At 42.4% G+C, this 23,026-nt stretch overlaps 1 protein-coding gene across 1 annotated transcript in view; it reads right to left on the bottom strand.

Annotated features, from left to right (window-relative positions):
• The window catches only part of LOC130368141 (tetraspanin-15-like), a 173,661-nt gene that overhangs the window by 45,895 nt on the left and 104,740 nt on the right, over nucleotides 1-23,026 (bottom strand). The window contains exon 3 of the mRNA XM_056571489.1: nucleotides 8,436-8,510. Coding sequence (XP_056427464.1) covers nucleotides 8,436-8,510 — 75 coding nt within the window. The remainder of the gene's footprint in view (nucleotides 1-8,435; nucleotides 8,511-23,026) is intronic.

Here is a 23,026-nt window from a genome sequence, read left to right as displayed (position 1 = left end):
AAAGTTAAGAAGAAAAATGGTCAGGAAGGCTTCCAAGAAGCTTTCTGAAACATTAAAAGGGACACTCCACTCCTTATCGTTCAGAACATTTAGTTCCGAATGCTGGTGCAGGCTTTGGGGGTGGGAGGGTCACCACGCCCCCTCTTGATGTCCCGTCCCGCCCCTCATGATGTCACACCCTGCCTCCTTAATGCAAGTCTATGGGAGGGGTGGGGGGTGGCAGCTGTCACGCCCCGTCCCATAGACTTACATTAAAGGGGCAGGGCATGATGTCATGAGGGGGCGTGTCGACCCCCCCCCCCCCCCCCAAGCCCGCCTGTACTAAATGTTCTGGCAAGTACTGGCTGTGGGTTACATGTGACAACAATCTCCTGTATTCTTCATATGAATGGGCTATGGGGTAGGGTGGCAAGACAGTAACTAGAGATGAGCGAACTTACAGTAAATTCGATTCGTCACGAACTTCTCGGCTCGGCAGTTGATGACTTTTCCTGCGTAAATTAGTTCAGCCTTCAGATGCTCCGGTGGGCTGGAAAAGGTGGATACAGTCCTAAGAAATAGTCTCCTAGGACTGTATCCACCTTTTCCAGCCCACCGGAGCACCGGAAAGCTGAACTAATTAATGCAGGAAAAGTCATCAACTGCCGAGCGGAGAAGTTTGTGACGAATCTAATTTACTGTAAGTTCGCTCATCTCTAACAGTAACCTATTCTTATAAAGAAAATCATCCAAGCCTGGTGAAGTTTTCAAAAACGAACACAAAGTCCCCCAAAAGTACGTGGGAAAATGTGTCATGAAACCAAGGTTGAACTTTTTGACCATAATTCCAAAAGTTATGTTTGGCTCAAAAATACCACTGCACATCACCCAAAGAACACCATACCCACAGTAAAGCATCATGCTTTGGGGCTGTGTTTCTTCAGCTGGAACAGGGCCTTCGTTAGGGTGAAGGGAATTAGGAACAGTTGTAAATACTAGGGAATTTTGGCATAAACCTTTGTGTTTTAGAAAATAAAGTAGGTCTATCTTTCAGCATTACAATGACTGCATGGCTTCACCAGAAGATTGACAATTTGTAATGGCCCAGCCAGAGCCCAGACCTAAATCCAATTAAACATATGTGGGATGATCTGAAGAGGGCTGTGCACAGGACATGTCCTCGCAGTCTGACCAACTGGGAACAGTGTTCCAAAGAGTGGGCAAATATAGCCTAGTCAAAATGTGCCACGCAAATAGACTCCAAAAAAAAAAAAAAAAAAAAAGACTGACCGCTGTAACAAATTCAAAAGGTGCTTCAACAAAGTAATAGTTTAAGGGTGTGCACACTTATGCAACCAGGTTGTAGTGTGTTGAAGTCCACGTTATAGGTCACATTAAAGATGGAAAAACTATTCTGACATGATATATCTTTGTCTTGTTCTTTAACATCACAAGAACCTGGCATTTAGAGAGGGTGTGTAGAATTTTTATACCCACTTTGTACGTATCAATTTAAGAAACTTGACATGTCATAGTGACAGGTCAGAAGTTGTTTGGTGTGGGTCCGGGAGCGAAAATCCCATCGATAATTAAAACGAAAAGAGCAGAAGCCCTCTGCTGGGCGTTGTGCCCCTTCATTTCTACTGTGATATCCTCAGGAAGCAGAGAATGTGCTGTGTGCGGCATTGCAGAAGGTCTCATAGGCATTCAGTAAATCTATATACTACTTATTCAGCTTTCCAAAAGGGAGCTGAGAAGAAGCTTAAGGACACTATGACATGCCAGAAGATTGTCTAAACGACATGTACCCTTTAAAAGGAGAATTCCCATCTTAGACACTTATGGCATATGCATAGGATAGATGATGGATTTTCTACAGTGCTGGACGGCACTTGGATAAGCTACTCATTCCTAGGTGAGCTCATTGTCTCTATTACAAGGTATAACACACTTAATAAACATGCATGTCAATTATTTGGCAAGTGTCCTGTTTGGCACCAACAGTGAATCCTTAAATGACCATTGAAAGCCAAGTTTTAAAGAATACCAACATGCTCTTTAGCTTGTTTAACATTTATTATTATTCTGTAGTTAAAATTTAATGATTTTACCGTGAGTCTGTATTTTTCACAAGAGTTTCTTCTTCTGGCAAAGTGTGCTCATTAGCTTGGGCAAGATACGATTCTCCGTAAGAAGGTGAGGAGGTCACGGACAGAACTTACATGTCTTTCAATGCAAAATTTTGTTAATAAGCATCATATGAAGGGAAAGGGGTACTTAAAGGGGTACTAAGATACTAGTACTAAGGTACATACATCCAAAAGATAGGGAATAAGATGTATGATCGTGGGGGGTCCCGCCTCTGGGGACCCCCACAATCTGTCATTACACACCCACCTTTGTGAGGTCTCTGCGGCGCTGGAAGCTCCGAGTGTGAAGCGTGATGACCAAAGGGCCGGAATATCGTGACGTCACGGCTCTGCCCCCGTGTGGTGGAAGACCCCGCCACCTCAATGCAAGTCTATGCATTGAGGGGCCGGGGCGTGAGTCCACTATGACACTTGACACCCCACCCTATACACCTGGGACATTTCCATGCAGCCCTATGGAGAATGCCCACTCCCATAGACTTGCATTGAGGGGGCGGGGCGTGATGTCACATGGGGGCGGAGTTGTGACGTCACGATACTCCGGCCCCGTGGTCATCACGCTTCACACTCTGAGAATCCAGCACTGCGGCGAGCTCACAAAGGTGGGCGCGGAATGACAGATTGCAGCGATCCCCAGCAGCAGGACCCCCTGTGATCATACATCTTATCCCCTATGCTTTGGATAGGGGATAAGATGTATTAGAGGCGGACAACCCCTTTAAGTCCCTTCATAAATCCATGCCTACTGAGAATTATCTATAGTTTGTGTCCTGTTACTATTAAAAGGCTATGAAATCAAGAATAAATGTTGCTATGTTGTTCCCGTTCCAGCTATTTTTGGTCCCCCTCTCGTCAACGCTTCTTGAGTCTTCTCAGCAGAAACCAAGGTAGCTTGTCATTTTATTTTTTTTTTACTATATAGCGAAATGCCTCTTTAAAGTGGTAATCCAGGAATTTTTGTTTATTTGACTATGCTAAGGGGGCTGTAAAGTGTAGTGTTCGTGTAGTTCATAATATAGTGTCTGTACCTGTGTTTTATGGTGGAGAGATATAAAGCGAACTTCGGAAGAGATGGGAATACCGGCGCTGACCAAGGAGAAGACAATAGAGCCAGGTGTGTAGCGAACAGATTTAATCCAATGCAACGCGTTTCACCGCGCTTGCGCGGTTTCATCAGGCCTGATGATGATGCCTGATGAAACCGCGCAAGCGCGGTGAAACGCGTCGCATTGGATTAAATCTGTTCGCTACACACCTGGCTCTATTGTCTTCTCCTTGGTCAGCGCCGGTATTCCCATCTCTTCCGAAGTTCGCTTTATATCTCTCCGCTATTTCTGGGAAGGCTGCAGACCGGGATCATTATATCAAACGCACATCTTGGTTGTGTGGGAGTGCACACAACCTGGCAGGGTGAGCCTTCACTTTTTCCCTCCCCTCCCACACACCTGTGATTCCGTTGGTTCTTCACAAGAGAGCGCCTGTTTTTCTTTTTGTTTTACAGATGTATTTTATGGTGGTCTTACAATTCTTATGTGACATCACTAGTCAGGTGTTGAAAGGGAAACTATCTTCTTCAATGGGTGGAGTCACTGCTGAGTGGAAGAAAGATTATTCTCCATAGGGCTGCATGGAAATGTTCCAGGCGAGTTTCAATGGGTGGGGTGGCTGATGTGTTGGAGGGAGAATAGTGACCTCACTTGTTGGAGTGAGGGAACTCCAACAGGAAATCGCCATTTCACAAAAATAAATCAGCAGCGTCATAGTGGACTCAACATAGCCATTTACCCTCAAGACAAGCAGAGATCCTTCCTAAGCATGTCCATTACTGACAGGTACATACTAAAATCACCTTATGGCGGATAACCCCTTTAATGTGGCTGTCTTAAGAAATAGCATATAAATGTGGGGCTGTGGGGGGTGTGGGGTGTGAATGGGAGCTTCTATGAGCCAGAACCCAGATATACTTTATTACAGTGGGGGACTTACATCGTTCTTGTATTATAGAAATGGCTAACCATTTCTAGGGGGGGCCTCAGTTTTCCTGGAAAATCAGCTGTCTGTCAGGGGTGTCGGGGCAGATTACTTTATCATACCTGAAAAACTGCCAAAAAAGGGTCCAATAATCTTCTCCAGACAATTTTTTAAGCTGCTCTTGTCACCTTAGATGAGTGTTTTCCAACTGGGATGCCTCCAGCTGTTTCAAAACTACAACTCCTAGGATGTCCAGACAGCTAAGATTGTAATAAGATTTTCTGCGCACCCACAGTAGTCACAGCACTGATCTCCCAGCAGTTGCAGCAATGCCCCCTCTTTTGTCATCACAACAGTATATCCTCTTCCCAACAGTAAAATCATGGTATCCTTCCCATCCTCCTCTCCTTCCATTACTAATTATAGCAAAAACCTTTTCTTCAAGTAGTCACATCACAATCCTATCTCCCCAATAGTCATGGCAATTCTCCTTTACTTTACTACTCACAGGAAGGTTTTCCCCCTTCTTTTTGGTAGTAAACAAAGAAAACTATGACCCTTCCTTTGTTCTTGGCAGGTCTATCCTCCATAGACGCATCTGTGTCCCTTACTTATCCCCTGTGATGGGAGACCATTTCAAGATGATTTTCATGAAACACTGGACTGGTTCTGCAGAAGGTTTCATCCATAAACATTGTGCACTTATGCTCTGCATCGGTGGTGCGTTGAATTGCCCAATATATACGGTACCCAGAATGAAGACAAGGTCACCACTAGTGGGTGATTGAATACGAATATGTGTAATAAAGTAATCAAAGGATTGTAGACAAAGGCACATAAAAGAAGGGTTTATTCTATACAAGCATTGGTAATCATATCGAAGGGATGCCAACTCTCCTTATGACCACCTGCTAGGACTGGACTGAGGGGCTGAAGGCAGGGACACTGCATGTGGTGCTTACATCCTTTTGTCTACTGCCAGAGCTGAGGGGGACCCAAAGATGGCTACCACCAGGGTATATCAGAGCTGAGCGGAGGCTGGGCAAGTAGTCATCTGTTGGGACTGATATATAAACATCTCAGGAGAGGAGTCAGCACGACACCTAACTGGTAGACCAATACCACACAACCTGGAGAAAAGTAGAGGAGCTGCAGCTGAGGCCTTGTTGCCTGTGGACTTTGATGTGCACTCCTCTGAATCCATTTAAGTAGGGGATGAGGGAATTGTACCTCCCAAGGGACCTAAAAAACAGAAGAAGAGGACACAAAGGCAGATCCCGTGGACCTTGGTTGTTGCTGGAGTGAAGAGTTGCAGACCCAGAGCTGGAATTTGATTATTTTGCTGCCCACTAGTAACTCGTAAGTGAAGTGATTGCCTGTGGACTGAAACCCACCCCCCTCCCTGGCTGTGGATTTTTCCCAATTGGACTTTACCCTTCTTCAGTGGACTGTGAGCCTAGACCACTGATTGACCTGCTCTGGACAACCCCTTTTACACTGTGGGTTGTGTTCTACTTGTGGTTGATCTCGCAAAAATCCATAATGGGTGAACCCTGACACATTCCCTATAAACTTGTCCCGTTCCTTCTCCCAGTGGTCACAGCAAGGCTTCCCCTCTCCCCAGTAGTCATAGCAGAGCCTCCTCCTCTTCTTCTATGAAATAGAATCCTCATACTTTAGTCTGTATAACATTTCTAGATCCCTTACCTCTATCTTTTCCCGTCACTAGACAAATCTCTTACGGACGCTCTTTCGTCGCCCCATACTAAGTACAACGCGTGAAACTGTCTTGAAGCAGGAGTTTAGGAATCTCCCAGGACACACTGGTCATGATACCAAGACAGATTTGTGATTCATACCCTCTATTAACAGAAGAGAAATTCACCCCTCAAGTCTTTTGTAAAAATAGCACAACCATAAATCCCGCCATATCGTTCACACCCTGGTAACTGCTGACAGCAAAATATATGAAAAGCTGTTACATGTTCATTTTGTCTCATTTGATCTGTAGCTCAGAGGTATGATCTCTACAACAGTATGATGTGAAGATTAAAAGTTACATGTTGTGCTCCCGGTAAATATATCATGCACCATTAACATCAGATAGCTGATATGTTTGTAACACGTACGCTATATGTGAGCAAAATAATCACTTCCCCTATTATTCGCTGTCTGTCTATATAGAGCAGCTATTTCCAAACAGTGTGTCTCCAGCTGTTGCAAAACTACAACTCCTAGCATGCTCGGACAGCCTTCCTGCTAGAATTTGTAGTTTTGCAACAGCTGGAGACACACTGTTTGGAAAACACTGATCTTGGAAGATGTTGAACAATTCTAGGAACTAAACGTTCCCATAAATACAGTCATCTGTATCCAACCTCTGGCTCTTATAAAAATTGCTCCCTGAAAATTCGGTCTTTAGAAGCATTTATACATACAGTATCCAGTAATGGTTTTCAAGTAGCAGATCTGCAATTGTGGATCCACAGTTGTAAAGATTTGCCTTTTAACTTTAAATCTGCACCTGCAAAATTTTACAACTTTAAGGGTGAGTTCACATGTGCATATTTTCTGCTGAAGATCTGCTGCAGATTTGCTTCAGCAGATTTTGCTGCCCATTGAAGTCAATGGCCAGCAAAATGTGCAACAGCAAATCCGCAGCAGATCTGCAGCAAAAATACGCATGTGCAAACTGACCCTAAACTGGTGTATGGGTAGGTGTGCGAATGCACCTTTTTAAGGGAACGCATAATTTTTTGGGTACATTCACACGGTGGAATGTCCGTGCGGAATTCCGCCTGAAAAATTTGCTGCAGCGGAATGTCCTACAAAATTTCGCCTGAATATTCCGCACGGACATTCCACTGCAATAGTTTCTCATGGATTTCAATGGTATGTTGATTTCAATGGTAACTTGATGGACGTATGTCTTTTTTCGACCATACTAACTATTTAACTATGTATCCTGCTGCACTGTGCACATAGTGGAAATCCCAATTCCGGCATCCGCAGAAAGATTTTTTTCTGGGTATTCTGAGTCTATGCCGTCGGAGCAGTCCTGGCGCCCACCGGATTGTGTAAATGTGCAGAATGTCTGTTAGTATTTTCCAGACGGACATTCTGCACATTTTTCTAACGTTAGAAAATACCCTTATGCTGTCCAAACCCTGAGTATAGAAGGTTCCTGGTAACTTCTCCCTGCCCCTCCAGACTTGATAGTAGATCTCTCAGTGTTGGTACAAGAAGAGATCTATCAATCAAGGCTGGTGGGGCAGGTAAAAGCCACTAGAGACCATCTCGGTGGCTCATGGTTCAGGTAGCAAGTGATGACTGGTTCCCTTTAACCTGATACAGTTTCAGATGGCCAGGATATGGCGGCATCTAAGGGTCCATACAGCAGTCACAACAACCGGGAATGTAGTCAACTGAACACTCTAGTTTCAATTTGGTCCTGGAAATACGGTTCTTATCGGCAGAGGTGTAGTAAGAGGAGCAGAAGGGCCCTTGCCCTGAACACAGTCAGGTACAGATGTGGAGGGAGCACAGGATGTAGGTGCCCGGAGATCCTCTCTTCCCCCTACCTCTTCTGTCTGTGCTCATTTTAAGTAGCTTTTTACAGGTGGTTGTAATTTAATACAGACAGCATCTGTACAGCTCTTAAAGGGGAACTCCACTGGCCAGTGTTTGGAAGCAAATGTTGCGAACGCTGTTTTCATGCTGCGGGGGGTCGGCCATGTTCCTTGCGATGTCACGGCCGCGCCCCCTCAATGCACGTCTATGGGAGGGGGTGTGACGGCCGTCATGCCCCCTCCCATAGACTTGCATTGAGGGGGCATAACCGTGACATCACGAGGGGCGTGGCAGACCACGCAGCGCGAAAACAGCGTTCGCAACATTTACTTCCGAACACTGGCCAGTGGAGTACCCCTTTTAGAACAGAGCCAGGCAGCTCCCGTGTGTTGCCATATAAGCTTTATCTTGTGGCGTCTTAGTTATTACAGTACACACAACATCTGATGGAGCATGCTATGTGATGTATACCCCCATATGCCTCCAACAGTAATAAAAGGCTTATGGTGTACAGTAGGAGCCCATTGATAAGTCAGAACCATGAATACAGCCCTGTGCATGACCCCTCATACTATGAAACATAATAATCTATGCAAAGTAAGGTTGTGCTCTAGGTATATATTCAATGAGTTTAATAACTTGGCACAAAGTCTGATAAGAGTCTTCAGCTGTTGCACTGTTCTTTATCTGTGCATAATACTGCTGGTATCAAACAATTATAACATTTATATTTCATATTTTTTTCCTATTATGAAACTAACATACCTCAGTTTCACACACCAGTTCAATGACAATCAGGAGAAACTCAATGAGGAAGATGACAAGTAGAACCCAGAAGAACTGAAGGAAAAGAAAGAGACATTGATCAGATTGCTTAGTCACTGCTGTTCTTTCATGTCTATGCTTCTCAAAAAGTGTTCATCTATATACATACATTTTATGGATTTTACTTTATACTTTAACATGTCCTCACTTTCATACTGAGTGAAAAACAATTCATTGGGGGTCCCTGGTGGCTTCTGCTTGCCCCACAAGTCTTGTTGGATCTCTCCCTGTTTGGGTATAGGAAGAGCTCTATCAGTCAAAGCTGGTGGGATAGGGAGAAACTGCCCGCGACCACCCTGATGACTTGTGGTTTAGGGAGCATGAAAGTGATGAGTTCCCTTTAAACATAAATCTATGCCTGTTTAAAGGGGTACTTCACTGCTCAGCATTTGGAACAAACTGTTCCGAATGCTAGAGCCGATGCCGGGAGCTCGTGATGTTATAGTCCCACCCCCTAATGACATCACGCCCCGCCCCCTCAATACATGTCTATGGGAGGGGGCGTGACAGCTGTCACGCCCCCTCCCATAGACTTGCATTGAGGGGGCGGGGTGTGACATCATGAGGGGTTGGGGCTATGATGTCACCGGCTCCAGTGTTCGGAACAGTTCCAAAAGCTGAGGAGTGGAGTACCCCTTTAAGGAGATCAGTCCCCTAAGAGAAATGTCAGCTGAACCTTCCCTGGATCCTCCGTAAACTTATTATAACAGCTGAACGTGCATGTTTATTTCAATGGGGACAGGATACAGGTTACTGTATATGGAATATACTGCCCCCTTCTCATGAAGCCCATACCTCACTTTGAGAAACAAATCCATGTAACATGTTTAAAACTCCCTCTGATGCCATGCCAATGGTTCCCTGGTACCACTCCATGCTAAAAGGATGATACATTGTCTCAACACAATGGCAGCCAATTATGGCCCTAGCCAATGGTACTCAGTCGATAGCCACTCAATGGCATAACTATCTCTATGTGTTGGGACCATGTGTCATCCCTAGAGCAGAATAAACAGATTGGAAACTCCATTAATAAGTATCACATTCTCCTTCCAGTGTTACAAGAAGCCGGATTCTTCTTACTGAAAATTAAAAAGCACAAAAGAACATAAATGGAAAAATACTATTATATCTCCTCCTATACTTGCATTCATTACATGTGGTTTAATGAAGCCTTTCTGTGTCATTCCCTGTTAATATTTGATTCATTGTCTAGCTGCTGACCCGTGCCCTCCATTTTATCTATGCCATTTTCAATGCAGGGAGTACGAGTCTCCGGCATATTAAAATGGCAAGCGTCACAATTAAAATGCAATAAATAAAAAGCGTACAGGAAGGAGAAGAGGGGAACGGGAGATGTCCTGACTTGTTATGTTGTCACGACTGCTCATGTGTCAGGATGTTAACCCATCACTTAATAGAGACAACATGTTTGTGCACAAATCCCCTGTGACTGGCATGGTACCCTCGCCAGCATCGTGCGCAGATATTGGCATTAACCTCTGTGCTTCTAGAAAATGACAAGAAATGGAACGCTCATGTCATTTGTCCCCGCCGCACTGATGATGAATTAAGCCATTAGATCCGAATGAGGCAGAGATCTTTTCACAGAGGTTGGATTTCTTTAACTATTTGTTGCGATGACCATCTGATCAATTACAGAATATGGAGATTTTCCAGAAATCACTTCTCACTAGCGCTCGTTCATAACAATTATTCAGATTTTTATTTTGTCATCCATGTAGTCATAGGAGTTATTTTTTTTTTTTGCAAGGAGAGTTGTAGTGAATACAGAGTTCACAAAGTTTAAAAAAAATTTTGATTAATGGGGATTCAATAAGACCCCCACTGATCACTATAAATAAAAAAGCAGCAGTGCTCAACAATGCACTGTGCCCATTCATTTCCGAGTCCCCTCTCAGCTCTGCTATAGACTAGGGACTGCATGTGAATCCATACACTTCATGTGCTGCTCTACACGAAGACCCAAGTAGTGATGATCAGAAACGTACAAGCATAGCTGCACCGATCAGTGGGGGTTTCAGAACCTAGACTTCTACAGCTCAAAACTTCTGACATATCCGCTTTAAAGTAGTACTCCGGTGGAATTATTATTATTATTTTTTTTTTTTAAATCAACTGGTGCAAGAAAGTTAAACAGATTTGTAAATTAATAGAGTAGAAGGTAGAACTGGCACTACAACAGTAAAATCCCAAACAGTCCCGGAACAACAATGGCAGGGTGTGATGTTAGCAATATAGCAGCACTGGTGTGGAGGTGCAATGAAGCCTATGAATAGCAAACAGTTCCACAATGCAAATGCTGGAGAAAAGAATAGGCTGCACTCACCACAATATTTGTTCTGTGCTTTATTCCAACGGAATCACGGGGTACATACAGCGGGTGCGTTCGTGACGAGCGACATATGTTTCACGCTTCCTTAGCGCATCCTCTGGCTCATACTCATACAAAGGAATTGTAATCTGCATTTTCAAGCTGACCTCTTATTACTCAACCTAGATCCCACTAGATTAGGAAGGTGGACTGTAAGGCTAAGTTTCCACTTGTTTTTTTTTCTGGCAGTTTTTGGAGTACTGACATTGCAGTTTTTGAGCCAAAGTCAGAAGTGTATTCAAAAGGAATGGGAAATATAGAGGAAGGACTTATACTTCTCCTCCCTTATGGATCCACTTCTGACTTTGGCTCAAAAACTGCAGTGGCAGTATTCCAAAAGTGGAAACTTAGCCTAAGGCTTGTACTGAATTTGCCTTTTAGACTATTTATTTTATTTGTTTCACTTTAGAGCCCTGTGCAGGACTGTTTTTTTAATTCATTTTTAATTCCCAACCTCATAACCGCCTTAAGCTGTAAGATTTTTATCTTCCGATTCTCTTGTCATTGGCTTTAAAGGGGTACTCCACTGGAAAAAAAAATTATTAAATCAACTAGTGGCAGAAAGTTAAACAGATTTGTAAATTACTTCTATATAAAAATCTTAATCCTTACACTACTTATCAGCTGCTGTATAATACAGAGGACGTTCTTTTCTATTTGAATTTCTTCTCTGTCTGACCACAGTGCTCTCTGCTGACACCTCTGTCCATGACAGGAACTGTCCAGAGCAGGATAGGTTTGCTATGTGGATTTTCTCCTGTTCTGGACAGTTCCTGTCATGGACAGAGGCGTCAGCAGAGAGCACTGTGGTCAGACACAAAAGAATTCCAGAAAGAAATACAACTTACTCTGTAGTATACAACAGTACTGGAAGGATTCAGATTTTTAAACAGAAGTAATTTAAAAATGTAGAACAGCCATGGCACTCTGTCAATCCAATGCACTTGTTGCGTCACATGATGTGAAACCAGCGCTTGTTGGGAAGGCGTTTCACACCATCTGCTATGTGATTGCTATGCCACAATACATTTTTAAGTGGATTGGATTGACCGGGTGCCGTGGTTTTTTACAGTCGATTTACTAATTTAAAAATCTGTTTAACTTTCTGGCACCAGTTGATTATTAAAAAAAATAAAAAATTCCACCGGAGTACCCCTTTAAATATTCTGTCACAATCGTTGCATAGATCAAGAGAACAAGTGAATATGTAATAAACTTTGTAATGTATCTTAATAATAATGCTTCTTTCTCCTGTTGTCAAGCTTCTTCCCTCTCCTCCCATCCTTCCTGCTCAAATCTTCCCTAAATCAGCTCAGCTTTGTCCTGTGTCTGCTAGACATGCAGTTCAACTCTATGGAGGATGGAAAGGGAGATGGGATACTTAAATGCTTATGAACATTTACAGGTAGCAGAAAATGATATGTAGGCCACAGGGGCTTGTCAGAGAAGGGGACATTACTCAGGAGGCAGGCTAGAGCTTAAAGGAGTAGTGCAACCTTAGACAACTTATACCCTTTCCGCAGGGTAGGGGATAAGTGTCTGATTGCGGGGGTCCAACCACTGTGGCCCCCCCTTGTTCTCCCGTACAGGGGTCCGGAACTGACGCAGCTCTGTGCGGCTAATGCTTGTGTCGTCAACCTCACTAAGAGGTCAAAAGACACGACTCCTCCCCTCAGTTTTATGGGAGGGGTGTGGATGCTGCATCTCCGCCTCTCCCATAGAGATACATATATGGGGAGTTGACATGCCTCCTACATGGGAGAGCCGCTGCAGAGCCGGGGACCCATACAGGAGATCACAGGGGTCCCAGCGTTCGAACCCCTCACAATATCCTGCGGATAGGGAATAAGGCTGCAGTACTCCTTTAAAGACAAGACCCAGTCAAGCTTACTTAAACAGCAGATGATGATTATGCCTTGGGAGAGAGGGGAGAGCCAGGGAGCTGCTGAGACAACACCACAATGAAAATGAAAAACTTACACAACTTCCTGTTAGATGCAACTCATGCAAAAGAACACTGAAAGCCAGTACAATTTGTGATCTTACTATATTAGTAAGTTATACACAGTATCTCAAATTAGTGAGTCCACCGCACATTGCCATTAATGTCTAAACTATGGCAACAAAAGTGAATACACCCCTAAGTGGAAATGTCCAAATTAGGCCAGAATTAGCCATCTTCCCCCCAGTGTCCTGTGACAAATTAGTGTTACAAGGTATCAGGTGTGAATGGGGAAAAGGTGTCTTAAATTTGGCAACAATGTAAAGTAGTGACTGCACAGACTGTATACAAGTGTTTACTGTTGTGTCTCATCAACTCTAGAGACAACCATTAAAGGGGTATTCCGGGCAAATACATTTTATCCCCTATCCAAAGGGCAGGGGATAAGATGTCTGATCGAAGGGGGGGGGGGGGGGGGGGTCACCACTGGGACCCCCAGTGATCTCCCTGCAGCACCCGCACTCTATGCGGGAGCTGCGTCTCCAGTTTCGGAAACCTCCAAGTTTCCGGGACTGGGAACGGGATGCTACGCCCCCTCCATTAATGTCTATGGGACGGGGCGTGATGGCCGTCCTTTGGATAGGGGATAAAATGTGTTTGCCCAGAATACTCCTTTAATGTCAAAACCTTGGCAAAAAAAATAAAAAAAGTATACCCCTAAGCTGAAATGTCCAAATTGGGCCAAGTAGCCACTTGGGGAGCAGGTGTCTTAAATTTTGAATGGGGAGCAGGTGTTTTAAATTTTGTGTTGCTCTCACTCTCTAATACTGGTCACTGGCAGTTCAATATGGCACCTCTTGGCAAAGAACACTGAGTATCTAAAAAAAAAATATTGTTGCTCTACATAAAGATGGTTATAAGAATATTGGCAAGACCCTGAAACTGAGCTGCAGTATGGATGGCAAGACCATAACGCTGATTAAACAGGACTGTTTTCACTCAGAACAGGCCTCATCATTGGAAGGCAACCAAATATGTTTAGTGCACATGCTCAGAGTCCGATCCAGAGGTCGTCTTTGGGAAATAGACATATGAGTGCTGCCAGCATTGCTGCAGAGGTTGAAGGGGTGGTGGTACCTGTAAGTGGTCAGTCCGTAGGTCACACACACTGCCTCTTCTTAAGACAGTTTGCTGAAGGCTTAAGGCAGTGCTGCAAAATAATGGTGGACACACAAAATATTGACACTTAATTTGGACATTTCCATTTAGGAATGTACTCCCATTTGTTGCCAAGGTTTAGGCATTAATGGTTGTATGTGGGAGTTATTTTGAGGGGACACAACATTAAACACTTATACAGGCTGTACATTCACTACTTTACATTGTAGCAAAGGGTCATGTCTTCAGTGTTGTCACATGATAAAATATAAAAAAAATATTTACAAAAATGTAAGGGGTGGACTGACTTATGGGAGATACTGTATATATAATGTGAGGGGTGGACTCACTTATGGGAGATACTGTATATATAATGTGAGGGGTGGACTGACTTATGGGAGATACTGTATATATAATGTGAGGGGTGGACTCACTTATGGGGGATACTGTATATATAATGTGAGGGGTGGACTCACTTATAGGAGATACTGTATATAATGTGAGTGGTGGACTCACTTATAGGAGATACTGTATATAATGTGAGGGGTGGGCTCACTTATGGGAGATACTGTATATAATGTGAGGGTTGGACTCACTTATGGGATATACTGTATATAATGTGAGGGGTGGACTCACTTATGGGAGATACTGTATATATAATGTGAGGGGTGGACTCACTTATGGGAGATACTGTATATATAATGTGAGGGGTGGACTCACTTATGGGAGATACTGTATATATAATGTGAGGGGTGGACTCACTTATGGGAGATACTGTATATATAATGTGAGGGGTGGACTCACTTATGGGAGATACTGTATATAATGTGAGGGGTGGACTCACTTATGGGAGATACTGTATATATAATGTAAGGGGTGGACTCACTTATGGTATATACTGTATATATAATGTGAGGGGTGGACTCACTTATGTGAGATACTATATATTTAATGTGAGGTGTGGACTCACTTATGGGGATACTGTATATATATATATATATATATATATATATATATATATATATAATGTGAGGGGTGGACTCACTTATGCGAGATACTGTATATATAATGTGAGGGGTGGACTCACTTATGGGAGATACTGTATATATAATGTGAGGGGTGGACTCACTTATGGGAGATACTGTATATAATGTGAGGGGTGGATTCACTTATGGGAGATACTGTATATAATGGGTGGGGTGGACTCACTTATGAGAGATACTGTATATATAATGTGAGGGGTGGACTCACTTATGAGAGATACTGTATATAATGTGAGGGGTGGACTCACTTATGTGAGATACTGTATATATAATGTGAGGGTGGACTCACTTATGGGGGATACTGTATATAATGTGAGGGGTGGAGTCACTTATGGGATATACTGTATATATAATGTGAGGGGTGGACTCACTTATGGGAGATACTGTGTATATATAATGTGAGGGGTGGACTCACTTATGGGAGATATTGAATATAATGTGAGGGGTGGACTCACTTATGGGATATACTGTATATATAATGTGAGGGGTGGACTCACTTATGGGAGATACTGTATATATAATGTGAGGGGTGGACTCACTTATGGGAGATACTGTATATATAATGTGAGGGGTGGACTCACTTATGTGAGATACTGTATATAATGTGAGGGGTGGACTCACTTATGGGAGATACTGTATATATAATGTGAGGGTTGGACTCACTTATGGGATATACTGTATATAATGTGAGGGGTGGACTCACTTATGTGAGATACTGTATATATAATGTGAGGGGTGGAGTCACTTATGGGAGATACTGTATATATAATGTGAGGGTGGACTCACTTGTGGGAGATACTGTATATAATGTGAGGGTGGACTCACTTATGGGAGATACTGTATATAATGTGAGGGGTGGACTCACTTATGAGATATACTGTATATATAATGTGAGGGGTGGACTCACTTATGAGAGATACTGTATATATAATGTGAGGGGTGGACTCACTTATGGGAGATACTGTATATAATGTGAGGGGTGGACTCACTTATGTGAGATACTGTATATATAATGTGAGGGTGGACTCACTTATGGGGGATACTGTATATAATGTGAGGGGTGGACTCACTTTTGGGAGATACTGTATATATAATGTGAGGGGTGGACTCACTTATGGGATATACTGTATATATAATGTGAGGGGTGGACTCACTTATGGGAGATACTGTATATATAATGTGAGGGGTGGACTCACTTCTGGGAGATACTGTATATATAATGTGAGGGGTGGACTCACTTATGGGAGATACTGTATATATAATGTGAGGGGTGGACTCACTTATGTGAGATACTGTATATAATGTGAGGGGTGGACTCACTTATGGGAGATACTGTATATATAATGTGAGGGGTGGAGTCACTTATGGGAGATACTGTATATATAATGTGAGGGTGGACTCACTTGTGGGAGATACTGTATATAATGTGAGGGTGGACTCACTTATGGGAGATACTGTATATATAATTTGAGGGGTGGACTCACTTATGGGAGATACTGTATATATAATGTGAGGGGTGGACTCACTTATGGGAGATACTGTATATATAATTTGAGGGGTGGACTCACTTATGGGAGATACTGTATATATAATGTGAGGGATGGACTCACTTATGGGATATACTGTATATAATGTGAGGGGTGGACTCACTTATGGGAGATACTGTATATATAATGTGAGGGGTGGACTCACTTATGGGAGATACTGTATATATAATGTGAGGGGTGGACTCACTTATGGGAGATACTGTATATAATGTGAGGGGGGACTCACTTATGGGAGATACTGTATATATAATGTGAGGGGTGGACTCACTTATGGGAGATGCTGTATATATAATGTGAGGGGTGGACTCACTTATGGGAGATACTGTATATAATGTGAGGGGGGACTCACTTATGGGAGATACTGTATATAATGTGAGGGGTGGACTCACTTATGGGAGATACTGTATATATAATGTGAGGGGTGGAGTCACTTATGGGAGATACTGTATATAATGTGAGGGGTGGACTCACTTATAGGAGATACTGTATATAATGTGAGGGGTGGACTCACTTATGGGAGATACTGTATATAATGTGAGGGGTGGACTCACTTATGGGATATACTGTATATAATGTGAGGGGTGGACTCACTTATGGGAGATACTGTATATAATGTGAGGGGTGGACTCACTTATGGGAGATACTGTATATAATGTGAGGGGTGGACTCACTTATGGGATATACTGTATATAATGTGAGGGGTGGACTCACTTATGGGATATACTGTATATAATGTGAGGGGTGGACTCACTTATGGGAGATACTGTATATAATGTGAGGGGTGGACTCACTTATGGGAGATGCTGTATATATAATGTGAGGGGTGGACTCACTTATGGGAGATACTGTATATATAATGTGAGGGGTGGAGTCACTTATGGGAGATACTGTATATAATGTGAGGGGTGGACTCACTTATAGGAGATACTGTATATAATGTGAGGGGTGGACTCACTTATGGGAGATACTGTATATAATGTGAGGGGTGGACTCACTTATGGGATATACTGTATATAATGTGAGGGGTGGACTCACTTATGGGAGATACTGTATATAATGTGAGGGGTGGACTCACTTATGGGAGATACTGTATATAATGTGAGGGGTGGACTCACTTATGGGATATACTGTATATAATGTGAGGGGTGGACTCACTTATGGGATATACTGTATATAATGTGAGGGGTGGACTCACTTATGGGAGATACTGTATATAATGTGAGGGGTGGACTCACTTATGGGATATACTGTATATAATGTGAGGGGTGGACTCACTTATGGGAGATACTGTATATAATGTGAGGGGTGGACTCACTTATGGGAGATACTGTATATATAATGTGAGGGGTGGACTCACTTACGGGGGATACTGTATATATAATGTGAGGGGTAGAATCACTTATGGGAGATACTGTATTTATAATGTGAGGGGTGGACTCACTTATGGGGGATACTGTATATATAATGTGAGGGGTGGATTCACTTATGGGAGATACTGTGTATATATAATGTGAGGGGTGGACTCACTTATGGGGGATACTGTATATATAATGTGAGGGGTGGACTCACTTATGGGAGATACTGTATATATAATGTGAGGGGTGGACTCACTTATGGGGGATACTGTATATATAATGTGAGGGGTGGACTCACTTATAGGAGATACTGTATATAATGTGAGGGGTGGACTCACTTATAGGAGATACTGTATATAATGTGAGGGGTGGGCTCACTTATGGGAGATACTGTATATAATGTGAGGGGTGGACTCACTTATGGGATATACTGTATATAATGTGAGGGGTGGACTCACTTATGGGAGATACTGTATATATAATGTGAGGGGTGGACTCACTTATGGGAGATACTGTATATATAATGTGAGGGGTGGACTCACTTATGGGAGATACTGTATATATAATGTGAGGGGTGGACTGACTTATGGGAGATACTGTATATATAATGTGAGGGGTGGACTGACTTATGGGAGATACTGTATATATAATGTGAGGGGTGGACTCACTTATGGGGGATACTGTATATATAATGTGAGGGGTGGACTCACTTATAGGAGATACTGTATATAATGTGAGGGGTGGACTCACTTATAGGAGATACTGTATATAATGTGAGGGGTGGGCTCACTTATGGGAGATACTGTATATAATGTGAGGGTTGGACTCACTTATGGGATATACTGTATATAATGTGAGGGGTGGACTCACTTATGGGAGATACTGTATATATAATGTGAGGGGTGGACTCACTTATGGGAGATACTGTATATATAATGTGAGGGGTGGACTCACTTATGGGAGATACTGTATATATAATGTGAGGGGTGGACTCACTTATGGGAGATACTGTATATATAATGTGAGGGGTGGACTCACTTATGGGAGATACTGTATATATAATGTGAGGGGTGGACTCACTTATGGGAGATACTGTATATATAATGTAAGGGGTGGACTCACTTATGGTATATACTGTATATATAATGTGAGGGGTGGACTCACTTATGTGAGATACTATATATTTAATGTGAGGTGTGGACTCACTTATGGGGATACTGTATATATATATATATATATATATATATATATATATTATATATATAATGTGAGGGGTGGACTCACTTATGCGAGATACTGTATATATAATGTGAGGGGTGGACTCACTTATGGGAGATACTGTATATATAATGTGAGGGGTGGACTCACTTATGGGAGATACTGTATATAATGTGAGGGGTGGATTCACTTATGGGAGATACTGTATATAATGGGTGGGGTGGACTCACTTATGAGAGATACTGTATATATAATGTGAGGGGTGGACTCACTTATGGGAGATACTGTATATATAATGTGAGGGGTGGACTCACTTATGGGAGATACTGTATATAATGTGAGGGGTGGACTCACTTATGGGAGATACTGTATATATAATGTAAGGGGTGGACTCACTTATGGTATATACTGTATATATAATGTGAGGGGTGGACTCACTTATGTGAGATACTATATATTTAATGTGAGGTGTGGACTCACTTATGGGGATACTGTATATATATATATATATATATATATATATATATAATGTGAGGGGTGGACTCACTTATGCGAGATACTGTATATATAATGTGAGGGGTGGACTCACTTATGGGAGATACTGTATATATAATGTGAGGGGTGGACTCACTTATGGGAGATACTGTATATAATGTGAGGGGTGGATTCACTTATGGGAGATACTGTATATAATGGGTGGGGTGGACTCACTTATGAGAGATACTGTATATATAATGTGAGGGGTGGACTCACTTATGGGAGATACTGTATATATAATGTGAGGGGTGGACTCACTTATGGGAGATACTGTATATAATGTGAGGGGTGGACTCACTTATGTGAGATACTGTATATATAATGTGAGGGTGGACTCACTTATGGGGGATACTGTATATAATGTGAGGGGTGGAGTCACTTATGGGATATACTGTATATATAATGTGAGGGGTGGACTCACTTATGGGAGATACTGTGTATATATAATGTGAGGAGTGGACTCACTTATGGGAGATATTGTATATAATGTGAGGGGTGGACTCACTTATGGGATATACTGTATATATAATGTGAGGGGTGGACTCACTTATGGGAGATACTGTATATATAATGTGAGGGGTGGACTCACTTATGGGAGATACTGTATATATAATGTGAGGGGTGGACTCACTTATGGGAGATACTGTATATATAATGTGAGGGGTGGACTCACTTATGTGAGATACTGTATATAATGTGAGGGGTGGACTCACTTATGGGAGATACTGTATATATAATGTGAGGGTTGGACTCACTTATGGGATATACTGTATATAATGTGAGGGGTGGACTCACTTATGTGAGATACTGTATATATAATGTGAGGGGTGGACTCACTAATGGGAGATACTGTATATATAATGTGAGGGGTGGAGTCACTTATGGGAGATACTGTATATATAATGTGAGGGTGGACTCACTTGTGGGAGATACTGTATATAATGTGAGGGGTGGACTCACTTGTGGGAGATACTGTATATAATGTGAGGGGTGGACTCACTTATGGGAGATACTGTATATAATGTGAGGGGTGGACTCACTTATGGGAGATACTGTATATAATGTGAGGGGTGGACTCACTTATGGGAGATACTGTATATATAATGTGAGGGGTGGACTCACTTATGGGGGATACTGTATATATAATGTGAGGGGTGGACTCACTTATGGGGGATACTGTATATATAATGTGAGGGGTAGAATCACTTATGGGAGATACTGTATTTATAATGTGAGGGGTGGGCTCACTTATGGGGGATACTGTATATATAATGTGAGGGGTGGACTCACTTATGGGAGATACTGTGTATATATAATGTGAGGGGTGGACTCACTTATGGGGGATACTGTATATATAATGTGAGGGGTGGACTCACTTATGGGAGATACTGTATATATAATGTGAGGGGTGGACTCACTTATGGGAGATACTGTATATATAATGTGAGGGGTGGACTCACTTATGGGGGATACTGTATATATAATGTGAGGGGTGGACTCACTTATAGGAGATACTGTATATAATGTGAGGGGTGGACTCACTTATAGGAGATACTGTATATAATGTGAGGGGTGGGCTCACTTATGGGAGATACTGTATATAATGTGAGGGTTGGACTCACTTATGGGATATACTGTATATAATGTGAGGGGTGGACTCACTTATGGGAGATACTGTATATATAATGTGAGGGGTGGACTCACTTATGGGAGATACTGTATATATAATGTGAGGGGTGGACTCACTTATGGGAGATACTGTATATATAATGTGAGGGGTGGACTCACTTATGGGAGATACTGTATATATAATGTGAGGGGTGGACTCACTTATGGGAGATACTGTATATATAATGTGAGGGGTGGACTCACTTATGGGAGATACTGTATATAATGTGAGGGGTGGACTCACTTATGGGAGATACTGTATATAATGTGAGGGGTGGACTCACTTATGGAAGATACTGTATATATAATGCCAGGGGTGGACTCACTTATGGGGGATACTGTATATAATGTGAGGGGTGGACTCACTTATGGGGGATACTGTATATATAATGTGAGGGGTGGACTCACTTATGGGAGATACTGTATATATAATGTGAGGGGTGGAGTCACTTATGGGAGATACTGTATATATAATAAGAGGGTGGACTCACTTATGGGAGATACTGTATATAATGTGAGGGGTGGACTCACTTATGGGGATACTGTATATATAATGTGAGGGGTGGAGTCACTTATGGGATATACTGTATATTTAATGTGAGGTGTGGACTCACTTATGGGGATGCTGTATATATAATGTGAGGGGTGGAGTCACTTATGGGATATACTGTATATTTAATGTGAGGTGTGGACTCACTTATGGGGATACTGTATATATAATGTGAGGGGTGGAGTCACTTATGGGATATACTGTATATTTAATGTGAGGTGTGGACTCACTTATGGGGATACTGTATATATATATATATATATATATATATATATATATATATAAAATGTGAGGGGTGGACTCACTTATGGGAGATACTGTATATATAATGTGAGGGGTGGACTCACTTATGGGAGATACTGTATATAATGTGAGGGGTGGACTCCCTTATGGGAGATACTGTATATATAATGTGAGGGGTGGACTCACTTATGGGAGATACTGTATATATAATGTGAGGGGTGGACTCACTTATGGGAGATACTGTATATATAATGTGAGGGGGGGACTCACTTATAGGAGATACTGTATATAATGTGAGGGGCGGAATCACTTATGGGAGATACTGTATATATAATGTGAGGGGTAGAATCACTTATGGGAGATACTGTATATATAATGTGAGGGGTAGAATCACTTATGGGAGATACTGTATATATAATGTGAGGGGGGGTGGACTCACTTATGGGAGATACTGTATATATAATGTGAGGGGTGGAATCACTTATGGGAGATACTGTATATAGAATGTGAGGGGTGGACTCACTTATGGGAGATACTGTATATATAATGTGAGGGGTGGACTCACTTATGGGAGATACTGTATATATAATGTGAGGGGTGGACTCACTTATGGGATATACTGTATATAATGTGAAGGGTGGACTCACTTATGGGAGATACTGTATATATAATGTGAGGGGTGGACTCACTTATGGGAGATACTGTATATATAATGTGAGGGGTGGAATCACTTATGGGAGATACTGTATATATAATGTGAGGGGTGGACTCACTTATGGGAGATACTGTATATATAATGTGAGGGGTGGAATCACTTATGGGAGATACTGTATATATAATGTGAGGGGTGGACTCACTTATGGGGGATACTGTAT

The sequence above is a fragment of the Hyla sarda genome, chromosome 4 (genome assembly GCF_029499605.1).
Source record: "Hyla sarda isolate aHylSar1 chromosome 4, aHylSar1.hap1, whole genome shotgun sequence".
Classification (NCBI taxonomy): Eukaryota; Metazoa; Chordata; class Amphibia; order Anura; family Hylidae; genus Hyla; species Hyla sarda.
This window is presented reverse-complemented; position numbering and strand designations above follow the sequence as displayed.